This window comes from Aotus nancymaae, unplaced genomic scaffold, assembly GCF_030222135.1.
Source record: "Aotus nancymaae isolate 86718 unplaced genomic scaffold, 86718_ANA_hifiasm-v0.15.2.pri h1tg000012l, whole genome shotgun sequence".
Classification (NCBI taxonomy): Eukaryota; Metazoa; Chordata; class Mammalia; order Primates; family Aotidae; genus Aotus; species Aotus nancymaae.
This window is the reverse complement of record NW_026988423.1, coordinates 12,653,203-12,679,102: the sequence shown is the minus strand read 5'-3', so window position 1 is coordinate 12,679,102 and position 25,900 is coordinate 12,653,203. Positions and strand designations below refer to the sequence as shown.

At 44.5% G+C, this 25,900-nt stretch overlaps 1 protein-coding gene across 2 annotated transcripts in view; it reads left to right on the top strand.

Annotated features, from left to right (window-relative positions):
• Positions 1-1,221: 1,221 nt before the first annotated feature.
• Positions 1,222-25,900, top strand: part of SLC35F2 (solute carrier family 35 member F2) — a 66,161-nt gene continuing 41,482 nt past the window's right edge. The window contains exon 1 of one of the 2 annotated variants that reach the window (XM_012474527.3): positions 1,222-1,351. In XM_012474527.3, the coding sequence (XP_012329950.1) occupies positions 1,242-1,351 (110 nt within the window). In that variant the 5' untranslated portion in view covers positions 1,222-1,241. Of the gene's footprint in view, positions 1,352-13,954; positions 14,023-25,900 lie in introns of those variants that run through there. The other variant, XM_064375390.1, reaches the window with a different exon arrangement.

Sequence of the window (25,900 nt, the reverse complement as noted above, 5' to 3'; positions counted from 1 at the left end):
TAGGTTTATTTTGCCCCACCTGAACCCCCAAAGGAGGTGGCCAGGAAAAAAAAAAGGTCCCAACGCCTTTTCTTTTGTCTTCTGGATCTCCTCCTTTCCTGAAGCAGGGGATCAGTCACAGGAAATTTTCGACCCCAGATCTTAGTCTCTCTTAATCCCTCTTTGGTCTGCGGAAGCCTCGGAAGGCGTGGCCAGGGCAGGTCTTCCCGGCCGAGAGCCGGGGGTTGGCACCGTCTCCCTCCCTGGCACGGCGGAGACAACTGAGTTCGGAAACCAACACACCGCGAGGAAGGGGATACGCCTCCATCCACGCCACAAAGGCACCTTTCCAAGATCTTTTTAGGATCTTATCCATGTTTTTGCAGGAAAAAGCGACACCTGAAGCTCCTTCAGTTTTTGTTTTTGTTTTTGTTTTTTTAGGCGGCGTTTCGCTCTGTTGTATAGGCTGGAGTGCAAAGACACGATACTGGCTCACTGCAACCTCCGTCTCCCGGGTTCAAGCGATTCTCCTGCCTCAGCCTACAGAGTAGCTGGGGATTACAGGCGCCCACCACCGCGCCCGGCTCATTTTTGTGTTTTTAGTGGAGACGGGGGGGGTTCACCGTGTTTTCCGGGCTGGTCTCGAACTCCTGACCTCAGGTGATCCACCTGCCTCTGCTTCCCAGAGTGTTGGGATTACAAGCGTGAGCCAAAGAGCCCCACCAGCCTTTACTTATTTTAATGAAGCTACCAAGTACACTTCAGCCAGTGGGAGGGAGAGTGGGAGGGAAGGGGCGGGGTCAGTCTGTCCTTTCAGTTTGCAGAGTTCTGACTCGCTCACTGCTTCCAACTCGCTGCTCACTCACCGCTTCTTAGCTCAGAAATCACCTACAATAACCTCGTGTCACCGTATCTTGTGATTTCAAACAAGGAACCCTAAAAACCTGAAAGGCACATTGGGTGCCACTCAACAATGAGGCTCGGCTGCCAAGACAAAAAAAAAATTGCTATTTCTCCTCCTGCCACCCTGGAGGTGCCAGGTTGTAATCTGCAAATGTATTGTCTGGCCCTTAGGGTTTGACAGTTAATGATTGGTCGCTGAAGGAGCCTGGTGGAGGAGCGAGAGGGACGCGAGCCAGCGGACGAGGGAGGGAGCGAAGGGCCGGAGCCGAGCCCCCGCCGGCCGCACAGGCGCCGCTTCCTGTCTTCCGGGACCCGGGCACTTCGCGGGTCTTGGGCGCCGGAGACGCGCAAGGGCGCCCATGGAGGCAGCCTCGCCGGCGGGCCCCGACACCCCTGAGCCCCTCGCCGAGGGAGCGGCGGGCGAGTTCTCCAGCCTGCTGCGCAGGATAAAAGGCAAACTCTTCACCTGGTGAGTGGAACGCGTGCGCCGCAGCTCCGCTGGGGCACTGGGGCGGCTGCGGGCCTGACGCGCACGTGGACACGGAGCACAAGCTCTGAGGCCCCGGCAGGGAGGCAGAGGCTGCACGGACTTCGGTTCGGGGCTCAACACGTGCGTCAGGGATGCTGTGCTTCACCTGGCCTCGGACATGGTGTGCCTCCCTCGGCTCCCTGTTCGAAATCATTGCAATGTATTTTAGAGGATTTGAGGGGGGAATCCACCCTGTTGGCACTGTTAGGTCAGTCCTCGGTGGCGTGCCGCCGGAGAGGGAACCAGGTCCCCAGGGATGCTGTGAAGGAGGGGTGCCCACCTCGGGCTGGGGAGGTGGGTGAACGCCACTTCCTGGCGCTGGCGCCCTCATTCCGTCTACTGCCGAGCCCGCCAAACCGGGCGCGATGATTCAAGAGTTGACACAAGTGAGAAATCCTGGTTAAGTTTTGTGCTGTTGCCAGGCGGGAGGGAGACCAGAGCCAGGCTTCTTTCCTGGGTTTGAGCCAGGTGACATGGCCACCCCCAGGCCTGGGGTCCAGGGAAGCCTGTTGGTGGTGTTAATATGCTTGGTGCGAAGTAGGGACAAATGTTTTTAAGGAGTGGGCAGAGACTCTGGGGAAAGCATTACTGTTGTTGCTGGAGGACTTGCACTCTGGAAATGAGAGAACCCACGACCTAAATAGTGAAAGGCATTATTGAGCATTCGCTCTGTGCCAGGTACTGTAACAACAATATATATGGATAATATCAACTAATCCTCACCACTTTAGGAGATGTCACTATTGTTACATCCACTTTGCCGCTGGAGAAACTAAGAAGGCTAAACAATTTGCCCAAGGCGATAAGATGACCTGTAAGGGGTGGTGCCTGCAAGCCCTAGTCTAAACAGTGTTGGCCACTGGCACCTCATGAAACAGACAGGCTTTCTTTTCTTTTCTTTTTCTTTCTTTCTTGAGACGGAGTTTCGCTCTTGTTGCCCAGGCTGGAGTTCAATGGCACGATCTTGCCTAATTGCAACCTCCGACTCCCAGGTTCAAGCAATTCTCCTGCCTTAGCCTCCCAAGTAGCTGGGATTACAGGCATGCACCACTGCACCTGGCTAATTTTGCATTTTAGTAGAAACAGGGTTTCTCCATGTTGGCCAGGCTGGTCTCGAACTCCCCACCTCAGGTGATCAAACTGCCTTGGCCTCCCAAAATGCTGGGATTACAGGTGTGAGCCACTGGCCTGGCTTGATTTTTTTTCGTAGTAACAAAGCGAATTTCCTTTTAAAGATTGTGAAAGATATGTCCGGAAAAGCCATACCATTTAAAAAACTAGATCAATAAAGGTGTAAGCATTTTTTATCATATAAATATAGTTTTAAATTGATGCATGTGTTTAAAGGGGAAAGTTGGCTAAAAACCACCTTGTAGAATCCAGATGTGTGTGTCTTGATACATTTGTTTTAAGTTCTCAGCTGGGAGGCAATTGAGCGTAATAGTTAAGGATATCCACATTCTGGACTCAAATCCTGGCTGGGTGACCTTGGACAAGTCACTTAACTTCTCTGTGCTCCAGTTTTCTTTTTTCTTTTTCTTTTTTTTTGTATTTTTAGTAGAGACGGGGTTTCACCTTGTTAACCAGGATGGTCTTGATCTCTTGACCTCGTGATCCACCCGCCTTGGCCTCCCAAAGTGCTGGGGTTATAGGTGTGAGCCACCGCACCCGGCCTAAGTTCTCTTTCTTTCTTTCTTTTTTTCTTTGAGACAGTCTCGCTGTGCCCTCCAGGCTAGAGTGCAGTGGTGCTATCTTGGCTAACTGCAACCTTAGCCTTCCTGGTTCAAGTGATTCTCCTGCCTCAGCTTCCCAAGTAGCTGGGATTACAGATGTGTACCACCATACCCAGCTAATTATTTTGTATTTTTAGTAGAGATGGGGTTTCCCCATGTTGACCAGGCTGGTCTCAAACTCCTGATCTGATTTGCCTGCCTTGGCCTCCCAAAGTGCTGGGATTACAGGCGTGAGCCACCGTGCCTGGCCTGTGCTCCAGTTTTATTTGTAAAATGGAGGTAATAACAGTACCTGCCTTGTAGAGCTGTTATAAGGATTAATTGGGTGACTAGGCACGAGAGGGCAGACAGAGCCTGGATCCCTTCAGTGCTCTGCATGGGTTAGTTGTCACCATCAGCTCTCTATTCTTGGGTGATGGGAACATGTGGTGATTGCTTCAGGAATGCCAGTGGCCTTGAGGCTGGGGAGGTGATATGGCAGGCAGATGTCTGTTTAACAAGATGTGATAAGAATTAACAATGATTTTTTTTTTCTTTTTCTTTTTTTTTTTGAGAGAGAGTTTTGCTCTTGTCGCCCAAGGTGGAGTGCATGACACAATCTTGGTTCACTGCAACCTTTGCCTCCCAGGTTCAAGCGATTCTCCTGCCTTAGCCTCCCTAGTAGCTGGGATTACATGTGCTAGCCACCACACCTGGCTAATTTTGTATTTTTAGTAGATACGGGGTTTCTCCATGTTGGTCAGGGTGGTCTTGACCTCCTGACTTCTGGTGATCCGCCTGCCTCAGCCTCCAAAGTGCTGGGATTACAGGCGTGAGCCACCGCGCCCGGCCTCCACACACAAATTTTTTGAGTTATCCTTTCTTATGTAATAGCTGGTTGTGGGCATCTTTACGTTCCATATGGCTGAAGTTTTTTTGTTTTTTTTTTTTTGAGATGGAGTTTTGCTCTTGTTACCCAGGCTGGAGTGCAATGGTGTGATCTCGGCTCACCGAAACCTCTGCCTCCCAGGTTCAAGTGATTCTCCTGCCTCAGCCTCCTGAGTAGCTGGGATTACAGGCATGCACCCCTACCACCTGGCTAATTTTGTATTTTTAGTAGAGACGAGGTTTCTCCATGTTGGTCAGGCTGGTCTTGAAGTCCTGACTTCGGGTGATCCGTCCATCTCAGCCTCCCAAAGTGCTAGGACTACAGGCGTGAGCCACTACACCCGGCCATGGACGAAGTTCTTTAACAGCAGAAATGTTGTCTTTTTCTTTTTAATATCTCCCACAATCCTTAGCACATGAATGAATGAATGAGTGAATGACTGAGGGATGACAAAGGTTCCTACCTCTGGCAGGCATCCAAGCACTTGGATTTTGAATTGCAGTTTCTCTTTATCCAACCCAGCAGTCAGAAAAGAGTGGTTTACCAGATAACCAGCACTCCTTATACTTAATATTTTGAAATTTGTTGTCAAAACTCATGTCCCAACTTTGAGTTAAGCTTTGTGAATCCCCACCTGTGGCCAGGGAACCAAGGGTAGGATAGTGTAGAAAGAGGCTGGTGAATGGATGTGATGTGTTATCATCATATGGACAAGATACAGAGGAAGATTTATAACCACATAGGTCATTTCTGCTCCTTTTACCAAAAAGGGGCAAGAGCAGCCTTTTTGGGCAACGGGGTACTAAATATAGGGAGAAGACTGGGACCTAGACTTTGTTCTGTTTTCATTATGAGGAGGATATGTTCTCAGTGACCCCAGCTCCTAATATACCTGCCCCCATAGGGTACAGACAACTTTTCTCTATGATTAGGAATATCAGATCACTCATTCAGTAAAAGTTTATTGAGGCTGGGCACGGTGGCTCATGCCTGTAATCGCAGTACTTTGGCAGGCCGAGGTGGGCGGATTATCTGAGGTCAGGAGTTCCAGACCAGCCTGGCTAACACGGTGAAACCCTGTTTCTACCAAAAATACCATATATATATATATACATACATATATATATGTATACACACACATATGCCGAGTGTGGTGGTGCATGCCTGTAATCCCAGCTACTCAGAGGCTGAGGCAGGAGAATTGCTCGAACCAGGGAGGCAGAGGTTACAGTGAGTTGAGATTGCGGCATTGCACTCCAGATTGGGCAACAAGAATGAAACTTTGTCTCAAAAAAAAAAAAGAAAAGAGAGAAGAAAAAAAAGTTTATTGAACACTTAATATGTTCCAGGCATTCATGATAATGAGAATCATATATTCCTTAGTGGACTCTGTAATTTTGGCTTTTGTCATTTATTGCTGTCAACTCAAGTGAAAAATATTGTGATAGAAGGCCATGGACTTCCAGGAATATCTGAGAATACTTCTTGTTTTTTAATTTTATTATTATTATTTGAGACAGAGTCTCTCTCTGTTGGCCAGGCTGGAGTACAGTGGCATGATCATGGCTTACTGCAGCCTCGACCTCCATGACTCAAGTGATCCACCCACCTCGGCCTCCCAAAGTACTAGGATTACAGGCGTGAGCCACCGTGCCTGGCCCATTCATTGATTCTTTCATTCACCAAGCCTTGGACATTTATAATGTTCTAGGCTTCAGACTAGTCTGTTTGGCCATATAGGATAGGACTAAGTTCCTGCTCTAGAGAAAACTCATAATAAAATTATGGTAAGAAGTTATGTTAAGTGCTATAAAGATAAGTGTTCAGAAATGGCACAAAAGAGGGCAGAGACCAAGTCTACCACGGTAAGATACGGTTGGGAGCTTGAGAGGGAAGTTGATCGGGATTATGAAGCATGAGTGAGTTTTCAAGGTGGCCTAGGTGAGGAAGGGTAGTCTAGGCTGGGAAGTGTCCGAAAATATTTTGCTTAAGGAACTTCAAGTAGCTTGGTGTGAAGGGGGCATGGGCTGGAGGAGGGAAATAATTGGTGGTCAGTCTACACCCACATTCCTTTGTTTTCTGGAGATGGAGTCTTGCCCAGGCTGGAGTGCAGTGGTGTGATCTCCTGAGTTCCAGGGAGTCTCCTATCTCAGCCTCCTAAGTAGCTGGGATTATAAGCATGGACCACCGTGCTCAGCTGAAGTTTTTTTTCTTTTTATTTGAGATGTTGCCCAGGCTGGAGTGCACTACAACCTCTGCCTCCTGGGTTCAAGTGATTCTCTTGTCTTAGCCTTCCTAGTAGCTGGGACTACAGGTGTCCACCACCATGCCCAGCTAATTTTTTTAATTTTTAGTAGAGACGGGGTTTCACCATGTTGGCCAGGCTGGTCTCAAACTCCTGACCTCGTGATTCGCCCTTCTCAGCCTCCCAAAGTGCTGGGATTACAGGTGTGAGCCACCACGCCTGGCCAACACCCACACCCCTTGTTATTGTCTAGCAACAAGTCTGGGGAAGACCTGTGCTTTCTCCTTTCATTTTGGTTTCTGCCTTCCAAAGGGTAAAGCCCAGACATTTTGAAGGAGTCATTTAGTTGTGCTTAACTGTATAGCCTTTATCCAATCAACAAACATCTATTGGGTGCTCACTGTGTATGCAACATAAATCCTAAGCTGGTATGTAGCCCTGCTGGAGGATATTGTTTTATAGTGTTATTTAAACAAAGATGTAAAGTTAGGGATCTTTTGTGGCTTGTCCAATTCCCTGGGGAATTGGGAACTCTAGATTCTACTAATCTCCATAAATTTTCCTCTCTCCCCCCTTTTTACTATGAAATTATTTAATATCTGCCATTCTACTAGACTCCAGGAGTCAGGAATCATATCTAGTTTTGGCCACTGTTGTATATATACTCTGATTATTGCGTTACTGACCTTGCAATAGATTCACAATAAATATGGGATGCATGACTGAGAATGAATCCTTAATATCAATAGGTATTGTATAAAAGGTTACATCTTTTTTTTTTCCACTCAGCATTATATGTTTGTGACCCAGTCATGTTGTTTTGTTCATCTAGTGTGTTTCTCAACCTCAGGCTTTTTGACATTTTGAGCTTACTGATTCTTCTTCTTTTTTTTTTTTTTTTTTTGGTTTTTGGAGATGGATTCTCACTCCAGGCTGGAGTGCGGTGGCGTGATCTTGGCTTACTGCAACCTCCCCCTCCTGGTTCAAGTGATTTTCTTGCCTCAGCCTCCTGAGTAGCTGGGATTACAGGCACCTGCCACCACACTTGGCTAATTTTTGTATCTTTGGTGGAGATGGGTTTTCACCATTCTGGCCAGGCTGGTCTCAAACTCCTGACCTCAAGTGATCCACCCACCTTGGCCTCTCAAAGTGCTGGGATGAGCCACCGTGCCCAGCCTTGAGTTGACTAATTCTTTGTTGAGGCTGTTCTGTGCATTGTAAGATGTAGATCCCTGGCTTCTACTTAATAAAAGCCAGTCTAGCACCCTCACCCCCAACTCCCAGTTGTGATAATCAAAAATGTCTCCAGATATTGCCAAATGTCTCCTGGGGGACAAAATCATCCCTGGTTGAGAACCACTGATCTAGTCTATTGTTTCTACCTGCTACAGAGTATTCTGTGGTTCCATGGTCCACCAGTGTTAGACAACCAGACAGTTTCCAGCTCCCAGCCTCCACAGACATCACTGTGATGCTCATTCTCATACAGGTCCTATATGTGCTGAAGAAAGAGACGACAGCCAGGCTTGGGTCTGAGTCCCTTCAGGTAGAGGGGAGGGGATGGACACTAGGTTGGAGAAACCCCGGGCACCGCAGAACCCCTGTTGATTTCTGTTGTTCAGTGACCCTCCATTAAGCTATTCCTATCAGCTGCTCTGAAAGAAGGAGGAGGCAGCCTCTCTAGGTTGCTGCCCATTAGCCTAAGGAGCTTGGAGAGGGTGGGTGGAGGAATGATTGCTGGCTGGACAGCCTGAACCTGTTTTACTAATTTCTCAACGCTTCAGGGAGTTGTTAAAGGGGCAGGCATGTACTGTAGGGAGAGGTAAGAGTGGAACTGGAAAGCTTTTCTCCAGCACACCCCCCACTGGGCCTCTGGCCCCTCTCTCTGCCCCCGGCTGTAGTCCCCTTCTTCCCCTAGACCAGTTCTAGACAACTTTTGGGTTATACCTTCTTTTCTTTGCTTCTTTCTTCTGGTTGACTTGAAGGAAGTCGATGCTTATTCCCCATCTTGACAGCATTTCCAGAATAGTCCTAGAGTCCACCTCCCCCTTTATCCGTATCGTCACCAATTCAGTTCAAGCCTTTATCGTCTCTCACTTAGACTCTTGTAATAACTTCCATCCATGCCCCCACCAGCCTCCTCCCCAATCGTCTTGCTACACAGAAGTCAGAGTGATGCCGAATACAAGAGTATTAATAGCTGTCATCAAATGAAAATTTGCTGTGAATAGGTACCCTACTTACATTTCATCAATCCTCATGACAATCCTATAAAAATAGGTTTTTAAAAAATTTTTTATTATTTATTTTTTTAAAGACGGGATTTCACCATATTGGTCAGGCTGGTCTCGAACTTCTGACCTCAGGTGATCCGCCTGCCTCAGTCTCTCAAGTGCTGGGATTATGCGTGAGCCACCATGCCCAGCAAAAATAGGTTTTTTAGTCTGTTTTGACAGAGCAGATAAGTAACTTCCTCAGGATACTTGGCTGGTGAGAGGCAAAGCTGAGATAGATTCATTTGTTTCTAAAACCCAGACCTGCTTTACTATTTCAGAAGTCTCATGTGATATAACCAGTTTACCCAAAAAAATTAAAAGAAAAAAAGAAATCTCACTGCATTATGTTCAGGCTGAAGTCCTTTCGGGTTGCTTCCCATCACCTACGCCAGTGGTTTGCAGACTGGAGGAGCTCTTGGGGTTCCCTGGAGGTTCTTAGGGTTCACCATGGGACACAAGTAGGGAATAGGAGCTGGCGGGCTTCTAGGCTGGCCTCTCGTGCCCACCAGGGTATGTTGCTATTGCTTGGTTTATAGTTGGGCTTTGATGCAAGATCAATAACAATAATACTGCACCCTGGAGAACTTATAAACAAAAGAAACTTATTTCTCACAGTCTGGAGGCCTGGAGGTCTGAGACTGAGGTGTCTGCAGGTTTGGTGTCCCTGGTTCATAGCCGTTTTCTTGCTGTGTCCTCACGTGGTACAAAGGATTTGGAAGCTCTCTGGAGTCCCTTTTGTAAGGACACTAACCATTTGTGTAGACTCCACCTTCATGACCTGATCATCTCCCAGAGGCCCCCTCCAACAGAATCACATTAGGAATTAAGTTTCAATTATGAATTTTGAGGAGACACAAATATTAAGTCTATAGCAATACTGTTTGAAGAAAGGGTTCTGTCTCTAAAACGAATCTGAAAGCCACTGTTTATTGGTTAGAGCTCAAACTGCTGCCCCTCCTCCTTCTCTTTCCCTCCTCTCTTCCTCTTTCTTCTTCCTCTTTACCTGAACATAATAATTCTTTTTTTTAGGTTTTTTTTAAATTGTGGTAAAATATATGTAACATAATATAAAATGTACCATTTTAGCCATTTTTATGGGTACCATTCAGGGGCATTAAGTACATTTGTAACACTTGCAGCCATCACCATTATCCATTTCCAAAGCTTGTTTATTATCCCAAACAGAAACTCTGTACATTTCAAATAATAACTCTGCACTCCCCCTCCCCAGCCCCTGGCAGCTACCGTTCTACTTTCTGTCTCTATGAATTTGACTTCTCTAGATACTGCATAAAATGGAATCATATGGCACTTGTCATTTTGTTAGAGCTCAGTCGTCTCGACATGAACTATGAAGCGTTCCATCACTGGCCCACTTCCCTCTCCAGGCTCACCTCTCAGAATGTCCCTCTCTCATTTGGCACTGGGTCCAGCGACATGGACCTGCTGGTGATTCGCTTGTGCATGCCTCACCTGCACCTTTGCACCTGTAGTTCCGTCCTGGGATGTGTTCGCTGTCAGCACCAACTTAAGAAATCTTCCCTGATTCCTCTCCTCCCTCCTGACAGACATCTTCAGTTGGGTACCCCTCTGTGTACCTGTTCCTACCTCATCATTACACTTCCTGTATTGTAACATGAAGTATAATTATTCGTTGCCTGGGAGAGTGCCTTTTTTTTAAATTTTTTTTTTTTTTTTTCTATTGTTCTTGGGAGAGTGCCTTTTAAAGGACAGAGATCTTTGACGTTCCTGCAGTACTTTATGCCTGGCACAGAACTGAAATGGTAGCATTTCCTCCCGTGAGATATACGAGTTAAGACTGAAATAAAAATTAAACTATTTCTGAAGAGCTTTCAGAGATTTTTGAAGGTAGGCACATTTGTGGAAGAAGTGAATTGCCTCCCCAAGAAATTGCTTGTGTAGGCATGTTTTGGTATCTTTATTAAAAAGCTCTAGTAGACTGGATGAGGTTGCTTATGCCTGTGATCCCAGCACTTTGGGATATCAAGCCAGGAGGCTCTCTGGAGCTCAGGAGTTCAAGACTAGCCTGGGCAACAAAGTGAGACTCCTATCTCTACAAAAAAAAAATAAAAATAAAAAATTAGCCATATGCAGGGGTGTACGCCTATAATCCTAGCTACTTGAAAGGCTGAAGCAGGAGGATCACTTGAGCTCATGAGTCCAGGATTTCAAAGTCACTCCACCGCACTCCAGCCTGTGCAACAGAGTAAGTCCCTATCTGTAAAAGAAAAAGCTATAAAAACTTCCTTATGTCGTTATTTACTGAAGATGATCTGAGAGAACCAATCATTTCACACAGGTTAACTTTCCAGATAACTTAAAACTCATTCTTTTAAGTATTAAAATTCACTTTTAAGTCCAGTCAAATGACAGTATTTGTGTAATGGATTGTTAACTTCTGCGAATTCATTTATTCATAATTTTGGCAGCAATTCTTTGAGGTTTAATTGATTTGTACTCAACAACTGTCTTAGGGTAGGCCAAGCCATTTAGTTACTTAGTGGTCCATTTGCAACTAATCCTGGAGATTCTGCCAAGAAAAAAAAAACATTATTTAAAAATTTTTATGGCATATTTAAGGAAAATATTTGAGACTACTCTTCTTTTGATAAACAAAGTACATTTAACATGAGATCGCCTTTTCTTCATGATTCGGGATCATTATCATGAACTGTTTTCTGCTGAGAGGCGACAGTATGTTCATGGAGCATTGATATGAATTATTTGTCTGGTTTGTTTCAGCCTTTTTTCTCCCATGTTGTCACATGTGTTTTTTTTTCTGTTACCAATCATATCTCTAGAACCCTGTGTTCTTTCTAAATTATGATTTCTACCATATTAACACTGTAGAAACCAGATAACTCCTTTTCTTAGAATTGCTTATAGTTGAAGTATAAATAGGCCCCAAATAAAGATTTGAATAGTTTTCATTTTAATAAATTATACAAGCTTTCAATCCAGAGATTTTGAGCTGTTTATTTTAGAAGATGACAGGAACCTACGTTATTTATTTTTTTTTTTGAGATAGAGTCTCACTCTGTCCCCCAGGCTGGAGTGTAGTGGTGTGATTTTTGGCTCACTGCAACCTCTGCCTCCCAGGTTCAAGCAGTTCTCCTGCCTCAGCCTCCTGAGTAGCTTGGATTACAGGCACGCATAACCAAGCCCGGCTAATTTTTGTATTTTTAGTACAGACGGTGTTTCACCGTATTGGCCAGGCTGGTCTCAAACTCCTGACCTCAAGTGATCCGCCCGCCTTGGCCTCCCAAAGTGCTGAGATTACAGGCACGAGCGTCTGCACCCAGTGGGAGCCTATGTTATTTAAAGCCATCAGACAAGTGATGTGTCACAAAAACTTGGTTATTTATGTTAATGATACACGGAGAGATTCCATGAAAAACCACAGGCAAGTCCAAAACTTCTTTCTAGTCATTTCTTTTTTCTTTTTTGTTTGAGACAGAGTCTCAGTCTGTCACTCAGGTTGGAGTGCAGTGGGACAAACATGGCTCCCTGCATCCTCGACCTCCTAGGCTCAAGCAGTCCTCCAGCCTCAGCCTCCTGAGTATCTGGGTTTTGCCATGTTGCCCAGGCTGGTCTTGAACTCCTGGGTTCAGGCGATCTGCCCGCCTTGGCCTCCCAAAGTGCTGGGATTACAGGCGTGAGCCTTCTAGTCTTTTCTTAAAAATGTAAGGGTACTTAAGGAACAAACAGATTCCGTTTCTTTAGTCTACCACAGCCTTACTAAGGAGGATGGTGTTGTACTGGGTGCAGTAGATCTTCCCAGAGAATTGTGGGGATATTCCTGCTCCAGAAGTGTTTAGGATATACCTGGGGGAAGAGCATTTCCTAAGCTTTTCACTGTGATATTAAACAAGAGATAAACATAATAACCTTTGCTGAGTAAGGCTTACTTTGTGCACTGAGAGCAACGACACTATTCTGGGACCTCAGGGTGAATTAACTCATGTAATTCTTACAATAACTTTATTTGTTTGTTTGTTTACTTATTTATTTATTTTTTGGAAAAGGAGTCTGGCTCTGTCACCCAGGCTGGAGTGCAGTGGTGAGATCTCAGTTCACCGCAACCTCTGCCTCCTGGGTTAAAGCAATTCTCCTGCCTCAGCCTCCGGAGTAACTGGGATTATAGGCTCGCACCACCATGCCTGGCTGGTTTTTCTATTTTTAGTAGAGATGGGGTTTCACCAAGTTAGTCAGGTTGGTCTCAGACTCCTGACCTCAGGTGATCCTCCTGCCTCGGCCTCCCAAAGTGCTGGGATTATAGGCACAAGCCACTGCACCCCTCCCTTAAAATAACTTTCTGTAGCAGATATTATAATACGGTCACTGCCAGCGCCATTTCACAGATGTGAAAGTTGGAGCATGGAAAGGTGAGGTAATTTTCCCTGACAGTATTAGTCACACAGCAGTAAGGAATGCAACCAGACTTCCCCCCTCAGGCAGCCTGGCCCGCAGAGCCTGTGCTCTTACTTACTGTACTATTCTGCCTCTTGTGATAGGACAAGAAACAAACAAACACCAGACCTTGGGCAGTCTACCCCTAGGCCTGTTCTGGATTATTCGTATCTCTAGGGATGGCAAAGAGTATATGAAGTTAGGATAAATAGAGTGCATTTTCTGGCAGCATTGTTTATTTTTTAGACCCTAGTTGCATGGAAATGGATGAATCATAATCCCCAGGCTATGACACACTCTCATTGTGGGCCCATGAATGGCTTAATTAATTTTTTTTTTTTTTTAAGAGGCAGCGTCTCACCAGTGCCATGGTGTGATCACAGATCACTGTAGCCTTGAACTCAAGGGATCCTCCTGCCTTGGCCTCCAGAGCAGCTAGGACTACAGAGGTACACCACTAGACCTAATTTTTAAAATGGGGTCTTGCTATTTTGCCCAGGCTGATCTTGAAGACCTAGCTCAAATGATCCTCCTGCCTTGGCCTCCCAAAGTACTGGGATTATAGGCATGAGCCACTGAGCTCAGCCTCAATTAATTTTTTTTTTTTTTTTGAGACGGAGTTTTGCTCTTGTTGCCCAGACTGGAGTGCAGTGGTGCAATCTTGGCTCACTGCAACCTTGGCCTCCTGGGTTCAAGCGATTCTCCTGCCTCAGCCTCCTGAATAGCTGAGATTACAGGCACATGCCACCACACCTGGCTAATTTTGTATTTTAAGTAGAGATGGGGTTTCTTCATGTTGGTCAGGCTGGTCTTGAACTCCCAACCTCAGGTGATCCGCCTGGCCTCCCAAACTGCTGGGATTACAGGCGTGAGCTACTGTGCCCGGCCAAAACACCACTTTTTAAAAGTTGCGTATAGGGCAGGAGAGGGAGCAAAGTAAAAGCCATATGTCTGAATATACCTTATTTTATAGATTCTCCTGCCTCAGCCATCTGAGTAGCTTGGATTACAGGTGTGAGCCACCGAGCCTGGCCAGCCTCAATTAATTTTTAAATGTGGTAAGTTCCCATAAATCCATCACGGGCCCTAAAACTGGAATTTACATGTACCTAGACCATAGATAATCACAATCTGGAATTTTCCTTCCACTATTCCTTTGCTCTCATTTTAATATTGTTTTATGCATCTGTGTTTCTAAAAAGTATGCTTTTATTACCATAGTTGACTTTATAAAAAGGATATCACGCTCTATAATCTGGTGAGATTTATATTCCCTTCTATCATGTTGCTAAAATTCATATTGTTGCAGGTGCTGATGCTATAGAACACTCACTTTGAGTCTATATAATATTGTTTCCTGTGAATATACCACACTTTATTTATTCATGCTGTTGATGGCATTTGGGTTTTTTCCAGGTTTTTTGCTATTGTGTACAGACTTCTTGAAACATTCTTCTGCATTCCTGTTGATCATGTGTTAAGAGCTTCTTTCATTCAAGACATGCACATATACATATATCTAGGAGCGGAATTGCTGGTTGATAGGGCATGTGATGTTAGACTTCATAAAATAATGCCAAACTGTTTTCCAAAGCAGTTGTACCAATTTCCACTCCTAATTAGTCAGGTATGGTGGCACATACCTGTAGTCCCGGCTACTGGGGAGGCTGAGGTGGGAGGATTGCTTGAGCCCAGGAGGTGGAGGTTGCAGTGAGCTGAGATCATGCCACTGCATTCCAGCCTGGATGACAGAGTGAGGCTATATCAAATTTGTTTTTAATTAGAGTGGTGTGGCACATTGCCTGTAATCCCAGCTACTTGGGAGGCAGAGGCATGAGAAGTGCTTGAACCTGGGAGGTGGAGGTTGCAGTGAGCTGAGATCATGCCACTGCATTCCAGCCTGGATGACAGAGTGAGGCTATATCAAATTTGTTTTTAATTAGAGTGGTGTGGCACATTGCCTGTAATCCCAGCTACTTGGGAGGCAGAGGCATGAGAAGTGCTTGAACCTGGGAGGCGGAGGTTGCAGTGAGCTGAGATCATTGCTACTGCACTCCAGCTTGGGCAACAGAGTGAGACTCTGGCTCAAAAAAAAGTAAAAATAAAAAAAAATTTTTCACTCCCACAAGCTGTATATGAGAAATCCTGTAAAACAACTTCCAGTCAAGCTTAAGTTTTTTTTTTTTTGAGACAGAGTCTCTATCACCCATGCTGGAGTGCAGTGGCATGATCTTGGCTTACTGCCTCCCAGTTTCAAGTGAATCTTGTGCCTCAGCCTTGTGAGTAGCTGGGATTACAGGCACACCACCGTGCCTGGCTAATTTTTGTATTTTTAGTAGACATAGGGTTTTGCCATGTTGGCTAGGCTGGTCTCAAACTCCCAGCCTCAACTAATGCACCTGCTTCATCCTTCCAAAGTGCTGGGATTACAAGTGTTAGCCACTGTGCCCAGCCCTGCTTTAAAATTTTTGACCGTCAAATGAATGTAAAGTAACGTCTTAATTTACATATACCTGATCACTAATGGAGTTGGGTCTCTGTGTATGTCTATTGGTTTTAGTGTATTTTTTTTTGGTGTGCGTGTGAGTTGGAGTCTCACTCTTTCACCTAGGCTGGAGTGCAGTGGCACAGTCTTGGCTCACTGTGGCCTCTGCCCCCAGGTTCAAGTGATTCTCCTGCCTTAGCTCCTGAGTAGTTGGGATTACAGGCCTGCGCCACTTGGCTAATTTTTGTATTTTTAGTAGACATGGGGTTTCACCATGTTGGCCAGGCTGGTCTCGAACTCCTTATCTCAGGTTATCCATCAACCTTGGCCTCCCAAAGTGCTGGGATTATAGGCGTGAGCCACTGCACCTGGCCGGCCTTAGTGTACTTCTCTGAAGTGCTGCTGTTCTGTGAAATACCCACCTTTTCCATATTATTTTTCTATTAAACGGAGTGCTCTATACACACTGCAACTTACATGGATTTAAAGATCCCACCTGAGACTGACAAAATTTTGGCTTGTGTCAGGTTCCCCAATAATCCTCGTTTACTTCTTGTGTGGTAGTGGAAGTTGAAAAGTTTTTGAGAGTATTCAGAATTGTCTGGATTAAATTAGGAGAAGTCAAAGCTGGTTTAAGGGAGGAACATGACAGTTTTTCTGGTTTGGGGCGTGTAGGGTGTTGAAGGGCTGGAAAGGATAGCATGACTCATAGGAAATCTCCCCTCCGCCTCCGCTTCCCTCACTGGGCCAGGTCTCCAGGAGCTTGCTTGCTTTTTTTTGAGACAGTCTCACTCTGTCACCCAGGCTGGAATACAGTGGTGTGATCTCAGCTCACTGCAAACTCTGCCTCCCAGGTTCAAGCGATTCTCCTGTCTCAGCCTCCTGAGTAGCTGGGGTTACAGGCTCCTGCCACCACGCCTGGCTAATTTTTGTATTTTTGGTAGAGATGGGGTTTCACCATGTTGGTCAGGCTGGTTTCAAACTCCTGACCTCATGATCAGCCTGCCTTGGCCTCTCAAAGTGCTGGGATTACAGGCATGAGCCCTCAGGAGCTTTCTAGATTAGTCACAGACTGCTGTTTTCTTCAGGTGCCTGATGGGTGTGTGATGAGTGTATTGGGTCAGTTGTTAGAGGTACTGGTGGTGTCCAGCTCACCACTGGCATAGGAAAAAAAAAAAAGAGGATTTATTACTTTACAGAATCGTGGAGGGTTACACTGCCAAACCGCAGAGAGACCAGAGAAGCAGCAGGAGCCAGGAGTCCAAACCACAGCAGGATTCTGTGTGAGCCCTTGTGCATTGTGTTTGCTGTTGGCTTCGTTCTTCCGGCTGATGCCAGTTGATTATCTTCATCTGAGGATCGCATTTGACAATTTAGATCACACAAAGCAAAAAATGAACAAACCTCTCAAGTGTTGACAGTGATTTTTGTTTTGATAATCTGCAACCAGGGAAATTTAGCTTTTACAATAGTTAAAGGGAATCATCCTTCAAAACCTGTTCCACCTCAATGGGCAGGCCGTGTTAAGAACTGAACGTTTTCTGTGGCTTCTTGGCTGCCTGTTGAGAACAGGGTTGGTTTGTGCTCAGTTCCTGTGCCAGACTGGGATGGGCAGAGGGAGGGTTGTATGTCCGTCTCAGGGGTGTACTCTCTTGCAGTCCAGACTTGTGAAACAGCAGCATGTTTATTACCCAACAATGCTAATCCCATGCTTCCTGATCCTATCTGCCTCCCACCCTGGCACCCACCTTTTCAGCCCCGCTGGAGCGCCTGTGTGTCTTTTGGGGTATGTCCATGTTGGTGCTCCTCTTAGAATTGTTCTCACACAAGAGTTGTGGGGAGGGAGGATCCTGGAGGCAGAGGCCACATACTCCATACATTGCCTACAGTTGAATGCTGCCCTCTCCATTTTGCCCCCTTCCTCCTAATCTAGGCAATACACTTAAGTTCCTCTGACTCATATCCAAAGAGAATAGCGATTTGAAAATGTGTTTCAGGCCGGGTGCGGTGGCTCACGCTTGTAATCCCAGCACTTTGGGAGGCTGAGGCGGGTGGATCACTTGAGGTCAGGAGTTCAAGACCAGCCTAACCAACATGGAGAAACCCCATCTCTACTAAAAATATAAAATTAGCCGGGCTTGGTGGTGCATGCCTGTAATGTCAGCTACTCAGGAGGCTGAAGCAGGATAATGGCTTGAACCCGCGAGGCGGAGGTTGCCGTGAGCCGAGATCATGCCATTGCATTCCAGTCTGGGATACAAGAGTGAAACTCCATCTCATGAAAAAAAAAAAGAAAATGTGTTTCATGCTTTCTCATTGCAGCCAATCAAAGCCAGAAGACAAAGAGAAGGATATCATAAATTGATTTCATATTTTCCCTTATTTTTATCAGAACACTCCTATTAAAATAATTGTAAAACATATAACCACATAGGTTTGGCTAATCAGTGCCCATTGTTAGAGAGGCAGGGTAATTTGTTTTCTTGTTCTTTCTTTCTTTCTTTTTTTTTGAGACAGTATCTTGCCCTGTTTTCCAGCCTAGAGTGCAGTGGTGTGAACTTGGCTCACTGTAACCTCCGCCTCCCGGGTTCAAGCGATCCTTCCACCTCAGCCTCTCGAGTAGCTGGGATCACAGGCATGTGCCATGATGCCCAGCTAATTTTTGTATCTGTAGTGGAGTCAGGGTTTCACCATGTTGGCCGGATTTGTCTTAAACTCCTGACCTCAACTGATCCCCACATCATGGCCTCCCAAAGTGCTGGGATTACAGAAGTAAGCCACCATGTTCAGCCAGAGGCAGGGTAATTTGTACCAATCGGTCTCCCTGTATGGAATAATAATCATCAATATTACATATTGTATATTTTATTTTTGTTATCAGGTAAGTAGTGTATGGAATGGGAAAAATGTAGTCTTACTAATGATCTCGGGCAGGCGATTTCTCCGAACAGCTGAAACTGTTATAACTGTTTTTCAACAGTATAATTGTACTGTTGAAATAATAATCTCTATCTCACAAGAGTTTTTGTGATGTTTAAGAGAAACATATCAGCTGGATGTGGTCGCTCACACCTGTAATCCCAGCACTTTGGGAGGCCAAGGTGGGAGGATCACCTGAGGTCAGGAGTTTGAGACCAACTTGGTCAATATGGTGAAATACCGTCTCTACTAAAAATACAAAAATTAGCCAGGCATGGTGGTACACGCCTGTAGTCCCAACTACTTGGGTGGCTGAGGCAGGAGAATCGCTTGAAGCCGGGAGGTGGAGGTTGCAATGAGCCAAGATAGCATCACTGCTCTCCAGACTGAGGGACAGAGTGAGACTCTGTATCAGAAAAAAAAAAAGAGGGCTGGGCACAGTGGCTCATATCTGTTATCCCAGCACTTTGGGAGGCTGAGGTGGGGAGATCACATGAGGTCAGGAGTTCAAGACCAACTTGGCCAACATGGTGAAACCCCATCTCTACTAAAAATACGAAAATTAGCCAGGCGTGGTGGTGGGCACCTGTATTCCCAGCTACTTGGGAGGCTGAGGCAGGAGAATCGCTTGAACCCAGGAGGTGGAGATTGCAGTGAACTGAGATCATGCCGTTGCACTCCAATCTGGGTGACAAAAGTGAAACTTCATCTCAAAATAAAATAAAATAAAATAAAATAAACATCATATATATGCACTTAGTATGGCACCCACACACTTTTTATTTTTATTAAGCCACCTCACTTGTTGATATAAGAAAGGTTTTATGAATCCCTGATTAATACAGGTAGTGTACTTGTAATGTAACAGTGGTTATGAGTTCAGCCTCTGGAACCACACTGATTCTGTTCTCCAGGTTCTGTCAGTTGCTAGCTGTGTGATATTGGGCAAGTTACTTAACATCTCTGTGCCTCCATTTCTGTATCTATAAATAGCGGTAAAAATGGTATCTATCTCACAGGATTGTTGGGAGGATTAAATAAATTAGGACTATGAAATTGTTAGAACAGTGCTTGGTATATAGTATACACTCAATTGTTAGATGTCATAATTAGTATTACCATTACTATTTTTACTAGATATTGTGAGACTATGTGTGTATAAGGTGGGGGTGGTTGAGTGGCAAAAATATCCGTAACACAGTGTCTGCCTTTAGAATCTAGTAAAGCAAATGCAACATATAAAACACTACTGGCAGAATACAGAAAATGGAAAAAGAGGATTACAACCAAAATGTCATAGGAATTTAGAGGTCATCATTCTGGTAGTGGGTATCTTTCTTACTGTCTTTATTCTCACAATTATTTCAATTTATTTTTATTTTTACTTTGAGACAGAGTCTCACTCTGTCACCCAGGCTGGTATGCAGTGGTGTGATCCCAGCTCACTGCAACCTCTGCCTCCTAGGTTCAACCAATTCTCCTGCCTCAGCCCTTTGAGTAGCTGGGATTACAGATGTGTGCAACCACACTCAGCTAATTATTTTTTGTATTTTTTTTTTAGTAGAGATGGGGCTTCATCATGTTGGCCAGGCTGGTTTTGAACTCCTGACCTGAAGTGATCCACCTGCCTCGGCTTCCCAAAGTGCTGAGATTACAGGCGTGATCTACTGCACCCAGCCTTATTTCAATGTTTTAGCATGACAGAACATAAAGATCACAGGCTTTGGAATCATATTTGGATTTTAATCCAGTGCTGCTATTTATTTGGCACAAATAAATAAACTGTATAAACCGTATCTATAAATAGCAATAATAATGGTACCTATCTCAGGATTGTTGGGAGGATTAAATAAATTAGAACAATGAAATTGTTAAAACAGTGCTTGGTATATAGTATATACTCAATAATTGTTAGATGTCATAATTATTATTACCATTACTATTATTACTAGATATTTTGAGACTGTGTATAAAAGACTTATACACACATACACCCATGTGTGTTTAAAATACTTAAATGCTGACAAAATGATACATATATAGTGTTGTACGAACATGCAGTATATTAATATATGTAAGAGCTCAGTCAGTGGCCAGCACTTCCCCGTCTTTTATTATGTAGGGGGTGGGAGAGTACTAATATGTCCCCTCTATTCTTCACTGAGAGTCACATGGGACATAATGCATAAGAAGAAGTCACTAGATTTATACTTTCAATTTTTGTTGGTTTGTATGGAACTAGTTGAGAAGTTTCTGACTTGATGGCATGGTTTTATTTTCTCCCTGGCAAATGATGAAAGTGTTTTAATCCACGGTGGCTCCTCATTAGCTTTGCCTGCAGTTTTTTAATAGACTCTTTATTCGATGTGATTATTTTGTTACTAAGGAAATTTGCTGAGATGAATGTAAATAGTTATAGCATTATGATTCGAGTGTTGTTTTAAAGTATCACATGCATTGTTGACTTAGTTTTCTATTGCTGTAATGACAAATTACCACCAATTTAGTGGCTTAAAACAACATCAGGCCGGGCACGGTGGCTCATGCCTGTAATCCCAGCGCTTTGGGAGGCCGAGGCGGGTGGATCACGAGGTCAAGAGATCGAGACCATCCTGGTCAACATGGTGAAACCCTGTCTCTACTAAAAATACAAAAAATTAGCTGGGCACCATGGCACGTGCCTGTAATCCCAGCTACTCAGGAGGCTGAGGCAGGAGAACTGCCTGAACCCAGGAAGCGGAGGTTACGATGAGCCGAGATTGCGCCATTGTACTCCAGCCTGGGTAACAAGAGCAAAACTCTGTCTCAAAAAAAAAAAAAAAAAAAAATTTCTGGGCTGGGCGTGGTGGCTCACGCCTGAAATCCAAGCACTTTGGAGGCCAAGGCGGGCAGATCACCTGAGGTCGGGAGTTCAAGACCAACCTGACCAACATGGTGAAACCCCGTCTTAAAAAGAAAAAAAAAACAGCACCAATTTATTATCTTACCTTTCTGTAGGTCAAAAGGCCAACACCGGTCTTCCTGGGCTAAAAATCAAAGTGTTGCAGGTGTTGCATTCTTCTCTGGAGGTTCTAGGGGAGAATCGATTCCTTGACTTTTCCAGCTTCTGGAAGCCACCTGCCTTCCTTGGCTTGTGACTTCAAAGCTAGCAACATTGCATCTGACTGATCCTTCTGGAGTTATATCTCCCTCTGACTACAGCTGGGAAAGGTTCTCCCTTTTAAAGTCTCATGTGATTAGATTGGGAATACCTAGTTAATCCACATCTGCAAAGTCCCTTTTGCCCTGTAGGATAACCTATTCACAGGTTCAGGGGTGAGGGAGAGAGTGTGGATACTTTAGAGGGCCAGTATCTTCCTCCCACATTTAGTGGTAAAACCTAGAAATGGTGCCCCCCCTACAGAAAAAAAAAAGCTTTAGAGCACAAAGAAATAAGAACACCTGGATGTTGGTGAGACTGTAAGCAGTAATTCTACAGCTTTCTACAGCTCATGAACAGCAGGAAAACAGAAAAAGAAAAAATGTAAGTGATAATTCGTCAAATGTCAAGGAAATGTTTACTCAACTCTTTCACCCACAATCTTTTGCACATACTCCATACTCAGCATTTGAAATAATCAACCAAGAATTGCTACTGACTGTTCAAGTTATACCACAGACAAGAAAACTACTGATTCCTTTGGATGAGCTACATCTTCAGGCTCCATTCATGCTGGAGAATTTACAATGCTGTCCCCTTTGCTGGGATGACAGTTCCTATAGCCCTTCTTTGACCCAAACAACTCGTCTTTATTCTTCAAGTCTAGATGAAATATCACTTCATGAGTAAGGCCTTCCATGAATCCCAGATTTGGTTAGATCTCATCCTACCTTGCACATCTGTCTGTTCACCCTCACATGTGGAATTGTGGCTTTACTGTTTTTCACTGCTGTATTGTGAATTTCATGAGGACAGGGGCTCCATTTCTCTATGTTCCCATAGCCTGACAAAGTGTTAGGATCTAACAAAAATGTGCTGAATTGAATTGGGGACCATTAAGGAGATGGTAATAAGAGTCATTGTGTTTGGGAGGCTGAGGCAGGCAGATCACTTGAGTCCGGGAGTTCCAGGCCAGCGTGGGCAACATGACGAAACCCTGTCTCTACTAAAAATACAAAAACTTAGCTGGGCATGGTGGTGCACGCACGCCTGTAGTCCCAGCTACTTGAGCCCAGGAGGCTGAGGCTGCAGTGGACCCTGATTGTGCCACTGTGTTCCAATTTGGGTGACAGAGTGAGACCCGACCCTGTCTCAAAAAAAAAAAAGTCAGTGTGGGTTATTGAAGTTGCCTTCCAGGTTTGGACTATTTCCACTAAGCAGGCAAGAAAAATTCCCACACATTACAGTCTCTAGGTAAAAGTGTTTAAGTGATGTGCCACTGCAAAGGCTTCGCTTGAAAAAAGACACAGGTGTGACCTCTGATTTGATTATTGTTTCTGAGATAGATGAGCTCCTGCAGACAAGGCTGCGGTTTACCAGGTGTGCTCTGTTCAGTCTGTAGGTGCAGTTACCTTCAAATACCTTAAGTGACTGTTTGCTCCTGCTCCACACTTTTCTGCTTTTGCCTGTGAGTGTGCGTGTTAATGTTTTTTTTATTTCCCCACCCCCTCCCTCGTGTTAATGTTTTAAGGCATTGAATGTTGGCCTCTTTAACTAGCATCCATTGGATTTTCTGCATAACTCTCATTTTCTACAGGATTTGATATTGGTAGTTTTTATCTTATTGGCTACGGGATGATATTATGATGGTTTACAGTTGCCACGTATTACAGGCGTTGTATATATCAGTAGTGTGGACAATATAATTGGAGTGTGTTAGGATATTGTTGCATGCAAAATTCCAAGTTAAATGTAAAATAGATATAATTCTCTAATAACTGAATCTGTAGTTATTATGCAATATGTTATCTATTATAAAATATATGGAGGCCGGGTGCGGTGGCTCACGCCTATAATCCCAGTGCTTTGGGAGGCCAAGGCGGGTGGATCACGAGGTCAAGAGATCGAGACCATCCTGGTCAACATGGTGAAACCCCGTCTCTACTAAAAATACAAAAATTAGCTGGGCATGGTGGCGCACGCCTGTAATCTGAGCTACTCGGGAGGCTGAGGCAGGAGAATTGCTTGAACCCAGGAGGTGGAGGTTCGGTGAGCCGAGATCACGCCATTGCACTCCAGCCTGGGTAACAAGAGCGAAACTCGATCTCAAAAAAAAAAAAAAAATATATATATATATATATATATATATAGAAAATATAATACTTGAGTAATATTCAATGATCAGATAAAAGGTTGGGCATTTATAGAGAAAAATGGCATTAGCCTTTATTTTTACAGCTGTGGAAATCTAGCCTGTGTTTTTGTAGCTTCATTCATTTTCTTTTTCTTTGAGATGTAGTTTCACTTTTGTTGCCCAGGCTGGAGTGCAATAGTGTGATCTCAGCTCACTGCAGCCTCCACCTCCTGGGTTCAAGTGATTCTCCTGCCTCAGCCTCCCAAGTAGTTGGGATTACAGGCATGTGCCACCACGCCTGGCAAATTTTGTATTTCTAGTAGAGATGGGGTTTTACCATGTTGGCCAGGCTGGTCTCAAACTCCTGACGTCAGATGATCCACCCACTTCAGCCTCCCAAAGGGCTGGGATTACAGGCGTGAGCCACCGTGCCCGGCTGCTTCATTCATTTTCATCAACTTTTGGATGCATCCTCTATTTGGAATTTATTTTAACAGAGTCATGTAGGAGGGAATATAGTTAGCAAAAGCACTCTACTTAGTGCCAGTAGGTTTGTATTTTGCACTTGATTCTGATACTTTTTTTTTTTTTTGGAGACAGAGTCCTGCTCTGTCTCCAGGCGTCAGGCTGGAGTGCAGTGGCGCAATCTCGGCTCACTGCAACCTCCGCCTCCTGGATTCAAACAATTCTCCTGCCTTAGCCTCCCGAGTAGCGCGGACTACAGGCTTATGCCACCACGCCCAGCTAATTTTTGTATTTTTTAGTAGAGACAGGGTTTCATCATGTTGATTAGGATGGTCTCGATCTCTTGACCTCGTGATCCGCCCACCTCGCCCTCCCAAAGTGCTGGCATTACAGGCGTGAGCCACCGCGCCCGGCTGATTCTGATACTTTTGAACAGCATCAGTTAGGCAACCCATTTCACCTCTTAGCCTCAGTTGCTTCATCTGTGACCACACAGCATTGGCAAATGGATCAAAAATAAAATAAGATAGGATATAGAAGACTTTTCGTAAACTGTGAGGCACTGTCAAAAATATAAACAAGGTATTTTGATGGGGTCCATTAGCATGAATGTAATAAATAAAGAATACTTGATGATGATGGATGCCCCACTGGCAAGTCCAGGGAGCTTTAAGTCAGCAGTTTGGAAATCTCGAATTGTCAACAGAGGATTACAGAGGAAGAGGTTGGGAGAGAAACAGAAGATGGAATGTGAGCTGCAAATCCAAATTAGCACAAGGATTAAACATGAGAAGTCAAGGGGAAGTTTTCCAATGTTATAATTAGTGTTTTCTTCTAGTCCCTTCACTTTCTTGGTTCTTTTAAGAAAGAATGTAGGTTTTTTGTTGTTTTTTTTTTTTTTTTTGAGACAAGGTCTCACTCTGTCACCCAGGCTTGAGTGCAGCGGCATGATCATGGCTCACTGCAGCCTTCAGCTCCCCAGGATCAGGTGATTATTTCACCTCAGCCTCCTGAATAGCTGGGACTATAGGTGCGTGCCATCATGCGCGGCTAGTTTTTGAATTTTTTCCTGTAGAGGAGGCATTTGATCATGTTGCTCAGGCTGGTCTTGCACTCTTGGGCTTCAGCAATCTGCCCACCTTGCTTGGCCTCTCAAAGTGCTGGATTACAGGTGTGAGCCAACCCACTCGGCTGTAATTAGATTTCTCATTGTTTGAAAACTAGTATGTACAAAATAGATTAAAAAGATAATAACAAAAAATTTCTACAATCTCACCCAAATTATTTGGTTCTTTTAAGGTTTAGTCAATCAGGCAATTAGATCCATCAACCAATTCATCAAGTCATTGACTTCTTAACCCTTCCACTACTATCTTTTGGCTCCAAGCCTTCTCTTGTTCTCAAAGATTCAGAACAGAATGAACCCGTTCCAGGAACTAACAGAATTGGGAATGCCCAGAGGTTGAAGTTGTCTTGATTGAAAATATCCTAAATTACAACTAAAGTGACTGGACGTAACCCAGTGGGTTACTTGCTGGATCTAGACCCACTCTAAGCTTGCTCTGCTCTAAACTCCGTTGTATTGTTATAGAATACTGCAAAATTAGCTCACCCACCCCCTCCTTTAGTCTAAGAAATGCAGTATGACATTTGGTGAAGATCAGCAGAAAAAAATATTTTGCCAATTTCAGAAATATCCTGCTCCATAAGAAAATGTAACTGGTATTATAATTCATAGGGTAATTTTTGGAAAAGCTTGCTTTATTGCTTCATTAAATAATCAGACTGTGGTTT